Here is a 15,677-nt window from a genome sequence, read left to right on the forward strand (position 1 = left end):
GGTATACTTAACATCTTGTCTGAAAGACAGCACTTTCAATGGTGCAGCATTCCCTCAGTACTGCACTGAATTATCAGCCTAGATTATGTGCCCAAGTTCCTGAAGTAGGATCTGAAACCATAACCTTCCTCATCAGATGTGAAAGTACTACCACTGAGCCAAGAGAAATACCTTCTTTATTTGTGTTCAAATAAGCTTCACACTTTTACCATCCAGTGACAGTTAATAAAAATCAAAAATAACTAACATTTTCACAAGTTGATGGAGAAACAATTACACTTTTTACTGAATTTCACATGAAAAACTGGTTCACTTAATAAATCTTGTTACACTTGGGTCTTCATTTGAGCAGGTGTAGGTTCTGTGATTTCCAGCAGTCTCTGCAAGGAAGCGGAATTGCTGCCCCGCCCCACAAAAAATTTTGAAAATGTTGATCCCAATTTTGACAACTCATGGTCACCAGTTAGAATGCTGGAGGAGACTGTCTCTCTCTTCTTTCTTTGGCAGTGGAATATTGCCTAAAAAGAAAAGATGTTTATTTATATTAGGCAAACTATAATCCTAGTAAGACACTGAAAAAACAAATGATTGGGCAAATTATTTTTGTTGTTCGGAAATTGTCACTTCCAGAGCCTCCTGTACACTTGATCACTCACTGAACTTAACACAGAACCTTTTCTGACCATTCCAAGCAGGATGCAATAATTTTAAGGAAGGTGGAATATGTGCAGCAAAATCTTACTTCATAGAATAATTGATGGGAGAGACTGTTTTAAGGTTGTAACAATCAAGATCTAATAACGCTCTAAAATAATAAAAATTCCCCCCCCACATCCCCTGATTTTCTTCTGTAATCTCCTGAAGATTTATAGGATTAGCAGCTGTGTCATTGATGAACTTAGTGGATATTCTTCACATAGTAAGTGGTGGCAAATTGTTTTACAGTGAAAGCCATCAGAGCTAAGTCTGATCCTATCACCAATTGACGTGTGCACATTGTGCTTGGGTCACTGGACTGCGATTAGAAATGCTGGCTATTATCCTACACATGCCTGAGGAACAGACTAATTGAGTCCCCACCTTGGCTGAAATCAGCTTCATATAATGCAGAACTATAACAGGTCTGCTCTATACACATCTCCTGTAAACCAAGGCACCATAATTGTCATATTTTATCCAGCTAAGTACAGGAACCAAAGAGCACTGCAAGAATCCAATATATTTTGCAGATGAGTACATTCATGCTCAACAGTGACATGAACTCTAAAATTTCAACTGACATTTAAAATTAGCCATTGCCAATGAGAGTGGTTGGCCTGTTCACAACTTGCGCATAAATCAAACCTGCCCATCAGCCTGGCTGACATTTTTGGCTATTGAGATAGCCATGGGCCCCAACAGACATCCAATAATTTTGAAAAGCCACATACAGTATATTCACAATGGCTCCCAAACAATTTTGAGAATTTTTCTGACAACTAGCTTAAGATATACAGACCAAAGAGTCTAGGTTAGGTCTCATGCTGAGTCAACTGAGCTCAGTGGCAGCAAAAGACCATCAATTGGGCCTCAGTGACCTTGTAGTTGGGTGGGGGGGTGAGGAATCAGTCAGGGTTCCTGCTCTTTATCATTATCCAAGTGTACTTGGGTGAGGGCTGTATTAGATTGGCTGGAAGTCAATGCAGTCAAAAACCTTATACTGAAGGGCACCCATTCCCATGAAATTCAAAAATAGAAAAGAGTTCAATTCCAGAGCCTTCAAGTTGACAATTAGCATGATTTCCCAATGCAGCTTCCAAAAGCCACACATTGATTTTCTGCTGAGATAGTTATTAAATGTGGTACTTTCAGTCACAGTAGTGCAATTTGGGTTTCATAATTTATCCTGATGCAAAGAAAGAAGTGGGTGAACCATACTAAAAATCATGTAGTGCAAAAAGGTTAATGCACCATGGTTAAAGGAATATGCCAGGTAAAGCTGATAAATGCTTGGAGCCTAGCCCATTCTGTGAAGGAAACTGAAATCACAATGGGTCGACATCAGCTTTCAGCCTTCACTATTCACTGCAATGACAGCCTTGGAGAATGCAATGCAACTTGACCCTTCAGTTGTTTACAACTTCCCATGCATAAAATCAAATCATCCCATCAACTGTTATTAGTACTTGTGTTTCCAATTGGATGTCTATTATAGTCTGAATCTCATGGACACATCATCCTGAAGCACTTGAAAGTGATGTGGGTTAATAGTATTTATGGACCCCTGCTCTTCTGGCTTCAACTTGTGCCCAATCTACATTGGAATTAAACTCGCGATTGATAACATGCAGCCTCAGCTCACCTAAAGAATTCACCAATCTCCAATGTTCATAAACTCCAGCCCATCTAAATTCTACTGCTTGTATTTATCTTACACCATGTCCTGTTCATCCAGCACCTTTTCTCACTGGTCCCTGGTCTGCTAATGTCAAATCTATAATTCTCATCCCTGGATTTAAATTATTTTTTTATTCATTCACAGGTGTGGGCTTCGCTGGCTGGGCCAGCATTTATTGCCCATCCCTAGTTGCCCTTGAGAAGGTGGTGGTGAGCTGCCTTCTTGAACCTCTGCAGTCCATGCGGTGTAGGTACACCCACAGTGCTGTTAGGAAGGGAGTTCCAGGATTTTGACCCAGTGACAGTGAAGAAATGGCGAAATATTTTCAAGTCAGGATGGTGAGTGACTTGGAGGGGGAATTTCCAGGTGGTGATGTTCCCATCTATCTGCTGCCCTTGTCCTTCTAGATGGTAGTGATCGTGGGTTTAGAAGGTGCTGTCAAAGGAGCCTTGGTGAATTCCCGCAATGCATCTTGTAGATGGTACATGCTGCTGCTGTGCGATGGTGCTTATGGTCTCAACCCTTTCATTTCCAAGTTCCTAGCCTAAATTTCCTCACTTCAAACTTTGCTCCTCTGCTAAGTCTCTTATGCAGGTTCCCCTTTCCTTCATACTCCCATTGGCAGCTGTACCTTCAGCCACCCCCAATCTCCACTCTCAGATTCTTTCCCAAAATCCTTCCAATCCTTAAGTTGCCTCCTGTAGCACAGTGTCTATTTTCCTGGTGTATTAAAGTCACTGCTATCTAAGTGCCAGATGATTAAGTTTCAATTCCAGGTGTCGGCACAGGTTGGCTGATATGGCAAGTGTCAGATTCCTCAGTACTAACATCCCTCACTTTGATGAGCACAAAAAAGGACTACCTACACTACCACCAGAACAGTAGTAGATTCTTAAAATTACACTATATTTTGAAGCACCAAATACAGTACTAAACCAGAAGAACAGTTAAGCAGTGCTTTTTCAGTTTGTATCACCTTCAAGCACTCGGTGGGGGGGGGGGGAATCAAGGAAAAATCAATTGTAACATTAATTAAACTGTATGAGTGCCTATTGGGAAAACAAAAAAAGGTAATTTAAAAGCTTAATTTCAACTCTTCTTTAAACAACATATAAGAATTTCACTTAACATCCTCCACCCCCTTGCCCGTTGGCTCAAAGGTAAAGTCACATGCACAAAATGGTCGTGAAGACTGTAACTAGAGTGCAAAAAGCCAGGTATTTGGTGAGTGAGAATACTCTGTTAAGTATGTGAGTATTTCTCAAACAAATTTAGTTTAACATTTTAAATTAAACTTGAAACTTTAAAGACAGCAAGCTAGTTAACAGATATTAGCTCTCCGTGACTGTTAACTATTAATGAATTATAAGCGGTTGTCTAAATAGATGGAAATTACTGTGTGCGGGAATCTGAGGCCCCATTTGTAACCTGGGCTGACTCAAAAAGATGTATAAAATAAGCAGTAACTGCTGACTCAGAGTGGTCACAAAAGGAGTGCAAAAGTTGGCAGTTTGGCAAGTGTGGGAACTTGGTGCAAAGGGGGATAGAAGTGCTGCTCTTTTTGCCCCCAATATTTGTATTGATTTGTGTAAGCTAGAAGCAATAGGTATTTAACATTTTTGTCCAGTGCTTAGTGTACATTAGTGTGTAGACAAAAGGGAAAAAATGTTAACACAAACTGAAAAGTAGATATAAATAATCTAGGCTAAAGTATGACTGCAGAATGAGAGTTTGTGCACAGTGAGACTGTCCCAAGTGAACGCAGCCACAGTAGATGTCTCCATTTCCATCTTGAATCTCTCTGGCTCAGCTCATTAAGCTGGAGTGTGAGTTGGAGGCACTCCAATATATAAGGGAAGGGGAGCAATATCTGGACTGTTTATCCCAGGCTATGCCCATACTTTATGAGAGATGCAGGCTCAGAATGGGGTTGATGTGAATAATAGCGTACACAGTAAAAGGAACTCAGGTGAGCTAAAGAATGAGAATCTGTAGAAACTGATCCTATCCAACAGGTGCAATAACTTTGTTATCTGTGAGGATAAGGATAAAGATGGTCAGGATGAGGATCATGGCACCTTGGAGGAGGAGGGGAAACTTAACGTAGTAGTTGTTAGGGATGCAGTAAGTCAGCAAAACGGATGATATTGTTTGTAAGCAAGGCTGAGAGTCCTGCATGGTTTGTTGTTTACCTGATGCCAGGGTAAAGGATAGCTTGAAAGGAAATTGTTCAGGGAGTGGGGAGGATCCAGTAACTGCAATCTTTGTTGGAACCAACAACATAGAAAAGAGTAGGTAAGAAGTCCTGTTTGGACAAAATCCTGGAATGAAGGGCTAAATTAAAGAGCAGGACTTCAAGGGTTATAATCTCTGGATTATTACGGAGCCATGTGCAAACTGGCATAGGGGTAAGCAGAATAGAGAGATGAACATGTCACTGAAGGAGTGGAAAAGAGGGGTTTTATTTGATGGGGCATTGCTACCAGTACTGGGACAGGAAGAAACTATATCTGAACCAGGCTAGGACAAGGATCCTAATGGAAAGGGAAAATAAAGTGGTTGCAAGGATGGAGTATTAAGGAACTAACTGAATGAATTGCAGGTGCAAACTGAACTTGGCGGTGGTGGTGGGGGGGAGGGGGGTGGTTGGCAGGCAAAAGAGGTAGTATGATTATGGGTAGCCGTTACTGACACATGGCTGCAAGATGGTCAGGATCAGGAACTTAATACAGCAAGTTATAAGGTCTACAGGAAAGTTTGGGAACATGGTAGAGGGGGAGAAGTAGCCTTAGTGATTAAGGATGAAATCACCTCAATAATGAGAGGTTCTGAGATAGTGAAGTCTTTATGGGTAGAATTAAGAAATAGAAAAGAATTTAAGACTGTAATGAGAGTTGTGTATAAGTCCCCTGGTAGCAGGTATGAAGTGATAAATTTATAGAGATTAGACATACATGTAGCAACGGCACTGTTTTTAATGGGGGATTTTAACTTTCAGATAAGCACATGTCAGATAGGTAGTGAATTTCTTGAGTATGCCCAGGATAATTTTCTGCAACAATATGTCCTGAGCCAGCAAAGGTGCAGACCATATTAGATACAGTAATGAGTAATGAGCTAGGTTTAGTTAAAAGGCTAATGCTGCAAGGACATTGATCTAATAGCGATCATATGATCGAGTCGAACGTATTGTTTGAAAGGAAAAAATGTGAAACAACTATAACTAATCTAGATTTAGGTAAGGCTGATTTCAATTGGATGAGATAGAGACTGTCCACAGTAAACTGGACAAGTCTGTCACTGGCTAAGATGACAGAAGATCAGTGGGAGGAGTTCAAAAAATAATTTGTGACACAGACCAGTTTATACTCCTAAAGGGCAGGACCTCTACTTGCTAGAAAAGACAACCAGGGACAATATAAAATGAAGAAACAGCATACAAAAATGCAAACAAATAGCACATATCCTGGTGAATGGGAAATATACAAAGAATAGCAAGGGTGAGAAATCAGGTAAAAAAGGAACATGAAAACAAAATTGCAAAGGATATCAGAATCAACAATTCAGGATAAAGAGTGGTGAGGTGCAATCGGCACCTCTTCAAAATGGATAATGGTAATTTTGTCAATGGAAATAAGAAAGACATGGTGAATAATTATTTTGCGTCAGTATTTACTTTAGAAGAAGAGGTCAGCGTGCCAGACATTCCAAAGAAACATTAATTTTGAATCAGAGTCAGAAACTGGCCAGAATTAAATAAGCAAAATAACAGTAATTAAGATGAGTGAAGAGGGCACTCAGTGAACATCCTCACTTTTGACCTTATGATGGAGGGAAGGTCATTGACAAAGCAAATGAAGATAGCTGGGGTTAGGTATCTACCCTGAGCAACTCCTGCAGCAATCTCCTGGGACTGAGCTAAATGGCCTCCAACAACCAAAAGTGTTTTTTTTTGTGCTCAGTATTACTCCACCATGAAGAGCTTTCCCCCTGAATCCAATTTTGCCATGGCTTCTTGTTCCCACAATTGGTCAAATGCTGCCATGATGTCAAGGGCAGTCACTCTGACCTCTATCCATTTTTGGACCAAGGCTGTAATGAAGTCAGGAGCTGAGTGGCCCTGAGTGTCAGTGAGCAGGTTATTGTTGAGTCAGTGCTGCATGATAGCACTGTTGATGACCACTTCCATCACTTTGCTGATGATCGAGAGTAGGCTGATGGGGGTAATTGGATGGATCAAATTTGTCCTGCTTTTTGTGGACATGACATAACTGGGCAATTTTCCATATTTACAGGTAGATGCTAATGTTGCAGCTGTACTGGAACAGCTTGGCTAAGGCATGGCTAGTTCTGGAACACAAGTCTTCAGTACTATTGTTGGCTTGTTGTCAGGGCCCATAGCCTTTGCAGTACCCAGTGCCTCCAACCATTTCTTGATATCTCATGCTGAAGTGAATGGAATAGGCTGAAGACTGGCACCTGTAATGCTGGGGACCTCAGGAGGAGACCAAGATGGATCATCCACACAGCACTTCTGGCTGAAGATTTATCAGATTGCTACCTGGACTCCAAAGGTTAAATTATGAGAAGAGATTACACAAAATAGAGTTGTATTCCCGAATTTCTAACTTTAAGGGGTGATTTGATCAAAATTTCCAAGATATGAAGGGGAATGAATAGTGTAAATAAAAAGAAACCGTTTCCACCGGTTGAGACTCCAGAACCAGAGGCACAGTCTAGAAATTCCATTGGATTGATCCGGACTTAAATTAGGAAGCAAGTCATAGAAACATAGAAAATAGGAGCAGGGTTAGGCCGTTCGGCCCTTCAAGCCTGCTCCGCCATTCATTATGATCATGGCTGATCATCCAACTCTATTGCCTGCTCCCGCTTCCTCCCCATATCCTTTGATCCCTTTCGCCCCAAGAGCTATATCTAACTCCTTGAAAACATACAATGTTTTGGCCTCAACTACTTTCTGTAGCAGCAAATTCCACAGGCTCGCCACTCTGGGTGGAGAAATTTCTCCTCATATCAGTCCTAAATGGTCTACCCCATATCCTCAGACTGTGACCCCTGGTTCTGGACTTCCCCCACCATCTGGAACATCCTTCCTGACTAGACCCTCTCTAATCCTGTTAGAGTTTTATAGGTTTCTATGAGATCCCCCCTCATTCTTCTGAACTCCAGCGAATGTAATCCTAATCGACTCAATCTCTCCTCATATGTCAGTCCTGCCATCCCAGGAATCAGTCTGGTAAACTTTGCTGCACTCCCTCTATAGCAAGAACATCCTTCCTCAGATAAGGAGACCAAAACTGCACACAATATTCCAGGTGTGGTCTCACCAAGGCCCTGTATAATTGCAGCAAGACATCCCTGCTCCTGTACTCAAATTCTCTCGCTATGAAGGCCAACATACCATTTGCCTTCTTTACTGCCTGCTGCACCTGCATGCTTACCTTCAGCGACTGGTGTATGAGGACACCCAGGTCTCGTCATATATTCCGCTCTCTCAATTTATAGCCATTCAGATAATAATCTGCCTTCCTGTTTTTGCTACCAAAATGGATAACCTCACATTTATTCACACTATACTGCCTCTGTCATGCATTTGCCCACTCACTCAGCTTGTCCAAATCACACTGAAGAATCTCTGCATCCTCCTCACAGCTCATCCTCCACCCAGCTTTGTGTCTTCTGCAAATTTGGAGATATTACATTTAGTTCTCTCATCCAAATCCTTAGTATATATTGTGAATAGCTGGGGTCCCAGCACCAATCCCTGCGGTACCCCACTAGTCACTGCCTGCCATTCGGAAAAAGACCCGTTTATTCCTACTCTTTGTTTCCTGTCTGCCAACCAGTTTTCTACCCATCTCAATACACTACCCCCAGTCCCATGCGCTTTACTTTTACATGCTAATCTCTTATGTGGGACTTTGTCGAAAGCCTTCTGAAAGTCCAAATAAACCACATCCATTGGCTCCCCCTCACCAACTCTACTAGTTACATCCGTGAAAAATTCCAGTAGATTTGTCAAGCATGATTTTCCTTTTGTAAATCCATGCTGACTCTGTCCGATTCTGCCACTGTTTTCCATGTGCTCAGCTATTAAATCTTTTATAATGGACTCTAGAATTTTCTCCACTACCGACGTCAGGCTGACTGGTCTATAATTCCCTGTTTTCTCTCTACCTCCCTTTTTAAATAATGGGGTTACATTAGCTACCCTCCAATCTGTAGGAACTGTTCCAGAGTCTATAGAATCTTGAAAGATAACCACCAATGCATCCACTATTTCTAGAGCCACTTCCTTAGATATTGATGGAGAAGCTATTTTCTCATCTCAATTCATTCATCCAGAGAGATGTTAAAATCCCTCTGTTTCAGCATCTAATTGTTTCTTAAGCCATTCGAGGGTTTTTATCTTCACTTATCTCTGGGATGTAGATTATCAGGCCCTGGGGTATTATCAGCCTTCACTCACATCAATTTCCCCAACACCATTTCCCTACTAATTCTGATTTCTTTCAGTTCCTCCCTCTCGCTAAACCCTGTGTTCCCCAACATTTCTGGTATGTCATTTCTGTCCTCCTTTATGAAAACAGAACCAAAGTATGTATTTAGTTGGCCAGCCATTTCTTTGTTCCCCATTATAAATTCCCCTGTTTCTGACTGTAAGGGACCTACATTTATCTTCATCAATCTTTTTCTCTTCACATACCTATAGAAACTTTTACAGTCAGTTTTTATGTTCCCTGCAAGCTCGCTCACGTATTCTATTTTCCCCTTCTTAATCAATCCCTTGGTCCTTCTTTGCTGAACTCTAAATATTCCCAATCCTCAGGTCTTGTTTTTTCTGTCCAATTTATATGCCTCTTCCTTGCATCTAATACTATCTCTAATTTCCCTTGTAAGCCATGGTTTGGCCACCTTTCCTGTTTTACTTCTGCGCCAGACAGGAATAAACAATTGTTGCAGTTCACCCATGCGCTCTTTGAATGTTTGTCATTGCCTATCCACCATCAACCCTTTAAGTAACATTTCCCAATCCACCATAGCCAACTCGCGCCTCATACCATCGTAGTTTCCTTTATTAAGATTTAGGATCCTAGTCTCAGAATCAACTACGTCACTCTCCATTTTGATGAAGAACTCTATCATATTATGGTCGCACATCCCCAAGGAGCCTAGCACAACTAGATTGCCAATTATTCCTTTCTCATTACACAATACCCAGTCTAGGATGGCCTGTTCTGTAGTTGGTTCCTCAACACATTGGTCCAGAAAACCATCCCGTATACACTCCAGGAATTGTTACTAATTTGATTTGCCCAATCTATATGCAGATTAAAGTCACCCATAACTACAGATGCTCCTTTATTGCATGCGTTTCTAATTTCCTGTTTAAAGCCATTCCCAACATCACCAATACAGTTTGGGGGTCTATATACAATCCCCACTAATGTTTTTTGCTCCTAACTGTTTCTTAGCTCTACCCATACAGATTCCACATCGTCAGAGCTAATATCTTTCCTCACTATTGTGTTAACTTGCTCTTTAACCAGGAATGCAACCCTTGATTTCTCTGCCCATCACTTTTCTTATTCCCATTTCTGTCTTTTGTTCTTGTCCTTGATTCCCCCTCCTCTGACTCCTTGCATAGCTTCCCATTCCCCTGCCATAGAGTAGGGGTTTTTTCTACCACAAAGGGTGGTAGAAGTTTTGGAACTCTCATCTACAGTTGATGCTGGATCAATTGTTACTTTTATGACTTAGATTGAAAGATTTTTGTTAACCAAAGATGCTAAGGAATATGGGCAACGGTTGGGAGTTAGGTCACAGTTCAGCCAAGATCTCACTGAATAGCAGAACAGACGTGAGGGATTAAATGACTTACTCCTCTTTCTACGTTCCTACATATGTCACAGATCACTGAATTACAATGAGTTAGCTGACCTCAGCTAAAGACGTAACAGGTACCCCAGATTAGGCAAAAAGAAAGATCGGCCATGACTTCCTCTCAACTATTATATAACAACACCCTCGGTCCTGTTGTTCACGTTTAGGCACTAGGTGAGATCAGGATCAGACTTGGTGGTTACCTTTCCCAGACGTTTGAAAGCCTACGTTCACTATCATGGCTCACATGCCAACAGCAGACGTTTGGCCAATAATGTCAGAAGAGACACTTACACCAGTAAACAATCAATGGGATAGATATTCAATAAATGTACATGAAATTCAGGCAGCCAATTGCAACATCAATTGTAGCTTTGGCAACAAGTTGAAAATCGATTCCAATCTCTTCAGGGGAGGAGAGGCAAAAACTAGAGAGAACAATATTTATTTCATACCACATGATGAACCCAAAAGCGTCAATGATTTCCAGTGGTCATGCTGGCTGAACTTACCTGGAGGTGCTACAAGGTATTCCTCTACAACATGCTTTGCATTGCTCAGGATCACCTCAGCACAGTAACCTTCTGTGACCATGTCTGCACGCAAATACAATGGCCTGTGTGAAAAAACAGCAATGTTTTGGAAGCTGAATTGAAAGGTCCTATAGCCATAGTCCATAGATCTCTCAGATCAGTGACAGACAACTCCATCAGAATATAAACTGAAGCAAGTGTAGACTATATGGCCCCTCAAGCTCTACAATTCAATATGATCACAGCTGATCTTCTGCCTCAACTCCACTTTCCTACCCATCTCCATGTGCCTTGATTCCCTGAGAGATCAAAATTCTGTCTATCCCAGTCTTGAATATGAGGATGAAGCATCCACAATCCCTGGAGCAGAAAATTCCAAGAATTTGCAAATCTCTGACTGAAGAAATTTCTCTTCATCTCAGTCCTAAATGATCAATCCCCTATTCTGAGGTTGTGGCCCCTTGTTCTAGATTCCCCAACCAGGGGAAACAATCTCTGTCTGTCAAACTCCTTTGGAATCCTGTATGTTTTAATGAGATCACCTCTCATTCTTCTAAACTTGAGAGTATAGGCCCAACTTACTTAGCCTCTCAGAGGGCAACCCTTTCGTCACAGGAACCAATCAAGTGAACCTTCGCTTTACAGCCCCCAAAGCAAGTATATCCTTCCTTAGCTATTAAGACCAAAACAGCACAAAGTACTCAAGGTGTGTAGCAAGCATTATACGACTGTGCAAGATTTCCTTGTTCTTGTACTGCAAACCCCCTTGCAAAAAAGATCAACATGCCATTTTGCTAATTGCTAACTTTTTGCGTTCGTTGTAGTAGTACACCCTAGTCTCTCCGAACATCAACATTTAGAAGTTCCATGCATTTTAAAAAGCATTCTGCTTTTCTATTCTTAGAACCAAAGAGAAATAACCTCTCACTTCCCCACATTACACTCCAAGTGCCACCTTGTTGCCCACATATTTAATCTGTCTCTATCTCTGTGTAGCTTCTATGTATCCCTTTTCAAACCAGAGGGTTGCAATGTTTGTCTGTCATCCACTCCATGCTGGGCTATGTTTGTCCACAACATCCTAAGGTCTAAAGGGGAAGGGAAGAGGCTGCAGCCCTCCACCGTCCCCCAGGTTCACAGGCTCTCTCTTCAGGCAAATATGTCCCCGACCCCTGGTATTGATCCCCCCTTTGCTCTCTCAGCCCTGGGTTATATCTATCTTCATTCACAGAAAACAAAAGCAAAATGCCGCTGATGCTGCAAATTTGAAATAAATACAGAAAATGCTGAAAATACTCAGTGGGTCAGAAAGCATTTGTGGAGAGAAACAGAGTCAATGTTTCAGCTCGATGACCTGCTGAGCATTTCCAGAATTTCCTCCCTGAACCCCTCCACTTCTCTATCTTTTGTTCCTCTAAAATCTATCTCTTTAGTCAACTACTGTAATATCACTTTATGTGGCTCAGTGTCAACTTTTATTTTATCGATGCTTCTGTGAAGTGTCTTGGGACATTGTATTAGCTTAATGGTGCTATATAAATACAAATTGTTGTTCAACCAGCATCACTAAAATAGATTATCTGGTCATTAGTTTCTTCCAACAATGACTTTCATTTATATGGCTCTTTTAACATGGTAAAATGTCCCAAGGTGCTTCACAGACACCAAAGGGGGAGACGTTAGGATAGGTGATCAAAAAAGATAAGTTTGTAGGAGTGTTTTATAGGTAGGGAGGTTTAAGGAGGGAATTTCAGAACTTATAACTGCAACACTTTACATTTATCAGTGTAAAATTTCATTTCCCTGCACAATAATTTAATGAATCTAATTCCTTTGTCTCTGGTGCTCTCCTTAATTTAGCAACTGTCAGATAAGACAACACAACACCATTACCTGTCCTCCAGCACCGAATCCATGGGCTCCACACCCTCAGTGTCAACAACATGCAATTGGTTGGCAAACTGTATGGCATCTGCCAGCCTTTCTACACCCTCCTGGTTCCGAAAATCAATGAGTGCCAATCGTTCCAGGTGGTCAATCATCTCCATGGATACCTGGAGTTTGTTTGCATGTAAACATATGGTGCTCATTAATTTACTATAAATCTCCATTAGCAGATAAATATTCCAGCCACGGTACCACAGAGTCAGGATCGATTGCTGGCCTGCATGAGGTTGAGGCAATGGGGACACGATTACACTAAAGAACAATCAAACCTCTCTATGTCTCCACATGCTCAACAAACGATGCAGCACAGACGCCGCAGCTGTATTCAGCTACTTTTAGGTTCCTTCTGTCCCCTCAACCCCAAGTGGCCTTAAGTGTGATGGAGGCTGACTGTGAAAGCTCAATCTGAGTCTGCCCATCGTGCACTTAAACCAGGGGTTGCTGGAAAGTTACCTGGAACTGACAGATCCCCTCCCTCACCCGGGGATGGTGAGTCAATTGTAGCAATCCTACCACAGCATAGACCAGGGTTGATCTTCCAGGTCTTTATGGTTCACAGGTGGAGGTTTAATCATTGACCCAATGGTTTACAGATTTGAAAATAGCTGAAATTAGTGTCCATAATTGCTTGCTTACCTCTGGTAGCTCTCTGTCCTCAATGGGCTGCCAGGATGGACTCTGAGGCACCTACAAAGATCAAGAATGCAAATCTAAATCAGAGGAGATTGGTTCCAAGGGCTCTCTGGTTAAATGGCACACCAGCACTGGCTGCCTGGCCTCACTGGCATGAAGACTAACCACGTGGACAGAGGACAGAGCAGTGCCTGAACCCCAAAAACAGGAAAGGAATTTACGCCATGATTGAAGTTTCAATCCAGACAATTACACACTATCAATGGATCAGGTACAGTGAGACACGATAATGTGCCAGCAATATAGCATCAAATTGGCAGGCATTCAGAAACACACGCCACACCGAGGGTGAGGCTTTAGGGCAGGGCAGGGCAGGCCAGTCCTGGTTTGGAGGGGGGGTGGACCATTGGAATGATGAGATCCAGATGTGGAGGAGATTCAATTTTTGGGGGGCACCCAGTGTGAGAGTGGATGAACTGCATCCCAGTGTGCAGTTCCCGTCCTGTGTGGAGGGGAATCATCATATGGAAAGAGGATGCTGATTTCGGAGACGGAATGATCTTGGTTTGGGTGGGGGCAAGATGATCCTGGCTTTGGGGGAATGATCACGATTTGAGAGGGGGTGAATCTGGATTGGGGGGGTCCCAGCTTGGGGCGGTTGATCCCAATTTGGAGGGGGGGCAGTTGATCCCGTTATGGGGGGGAAGGGGCAGTTGATCCCATTATTGGGGGGAGTGGGCAGTTGATCCCGTTATAGGGGGAGGGGGCAATTGATCCCGTTATCGGGGGGAGGGTGCAGTTGATCCCGTTATGGGAGAAGGGGGCACTTGAACCCGTTATGGGGGGAAGGGCAGTTGATCCCGGGGGGGCGGGGGGATTGATCCGGGGTGGGGGGGAAGTTGATCCCGGGGGGGTGATCCTGGGGGGGTTGATCCGGGGTGGTGGGGGAGGGTTGATCTGGGCTGTTGGTGGGGGGGGGGGGGGTTGATCCGGGCTGTGGGGGGGGGGGGGCGGGGTTGATCCGGGCTGTGGGGGGGGGGGCGGGGTTGATCCGGGCTGTGGGGGGGGGGGCGGGGTTGATCCGGGCTGTGGGGGGGGGTGGGGTTGATCCGGGCTGTGGGGGGGGTGGGGTTGATCCGGGCTGTTGGTGGGGGGCGGGGTTGATCCAGGGTGGTGAGGGGGGGTGGGGGGTCTCTCCAGCCTCGGGGACATTGACCGGGACTCGGTGAAAAGTTCCGGAGTTCCGGACAGTCTCCAGTCTTGAACCCAGGGCTCCATCCCCGGCTCACAGGCCCTACCTTACTCCGGCCAAAGACAGGGCCCGGCTCCGGCTCCGGCTCCGGCTCCTCAATCCCAGCGCCGCCAGGCGGCCTCTCCCAAACGGTAGCCCGAGGATTCACCGCTTGGTTAGGCCTCAGCCGCCGGGACAGCGGCACCGACTGAGCGGCTCTCCAGGTGAAGCTCCACATCTCCCGGTCCCCAGGGATTGAGGCCGAGGCCCGAGATCCAGGGGCCGCCCACAGAGGGTGGGAACAACGGAGAAAACCCGGCCCGGGGAGCAGGAGCTCGGGCTGAGAGAGAGAGAGCTGATCAATAATCCATCAACCCGGAATCAATAATCATTAAACCAGATCAATGACCATAGACCGGAATCTATAATCCATAAAACCAGAATCAGTAATCCATAGACTGGAATCTATAAACCATAAACCAAATTAATAATCCATGGACCAAAATCTTTAGCCCATAAACCAGAATCTATAATCTATAAACCGAATTAATAATCCATAAACCAAATCAATAACCCATAAAACCAGAATCAATAATCCATAGACCGGAATCATTAATCCATAAACCCAAATCAATAATAAACTCTGAATCCAATAACCCATAGACCTGTACCAATAAATAATCCATAAACCCAAATCAAACCAAGTCCTTAATCCATCATCAATAATCCATACATCAAATCATTAAACCCCAATTCATTAACTCCAAAGAAGATTCACATTAGACGTGAAACGTCAACTCTGTTTCTCTCTCCACAGATGCTGCTAGACCGACTGAGCTTTTCCAACACTTTCTGTTGATATTGAAAAGGATCCCAGTCAATAATCTCACTGAGATTTTCTGTACAGTGTGTGTCACAGTTTACATCTTTTCCAAATATCTTCCTCGTGTTCAAGTTAGATTGCACTATCCAAAATCTGTTTGTGGCTCTTACAAATCAACGCCTGTTTCTTTATTACCTCTCAGTTATGATCCAGGCTAATCCGGGTCCA

General features: G+C 43.3%; 1 protein-coding gene across 1 annotated transcript; it reads right to left on the reverse strand.

The window, feature by feature from the left end:
- Window positions 1-262: 262 nt before the first annotated feature.
- Window positions 263-15,007, reverse strand: gatc (glutamyl-tRNA amidotransferase subunit C). Its single transcript, XM_041202677.1, has 5 exons — window positions 14,694-15,007; window positions 13,399-13,449; window positions 12,709-12,869; window positions 10,795-10,898; window positions 263-518 (listed from the first exon to the last, which is right to left on the reverse strand). Exons 1-5 carry the CDS (start codon window positions 14,862-14,864, stop codon window positions 457-459), a joined length of 549 nt encoding a protein of 182 aa, XP_041058611.1. The 5' UTR covers window positions 14,865-15,007; the 3' UTR covers window positions 263-456.
- Window positions 15,008-15,677: the final 670 nt, after the last annotated feature.

Source organism: Carcharodon carcharias, chromosome 13, assembly GCF_017639515.1.
Source record: "Carcharodon carcharias isolate sCarCar2 chromosome 13, sCarCar2.pri, whole genome shotgun sequence".
In the NCBI taxonomy this organism is placed as follows: Eukaryota; Metazoa; Chordata; class Chondrichthyes; order Lamniformes; family Lamnidae; genus Carcharodon; species Carcharodon carcharias.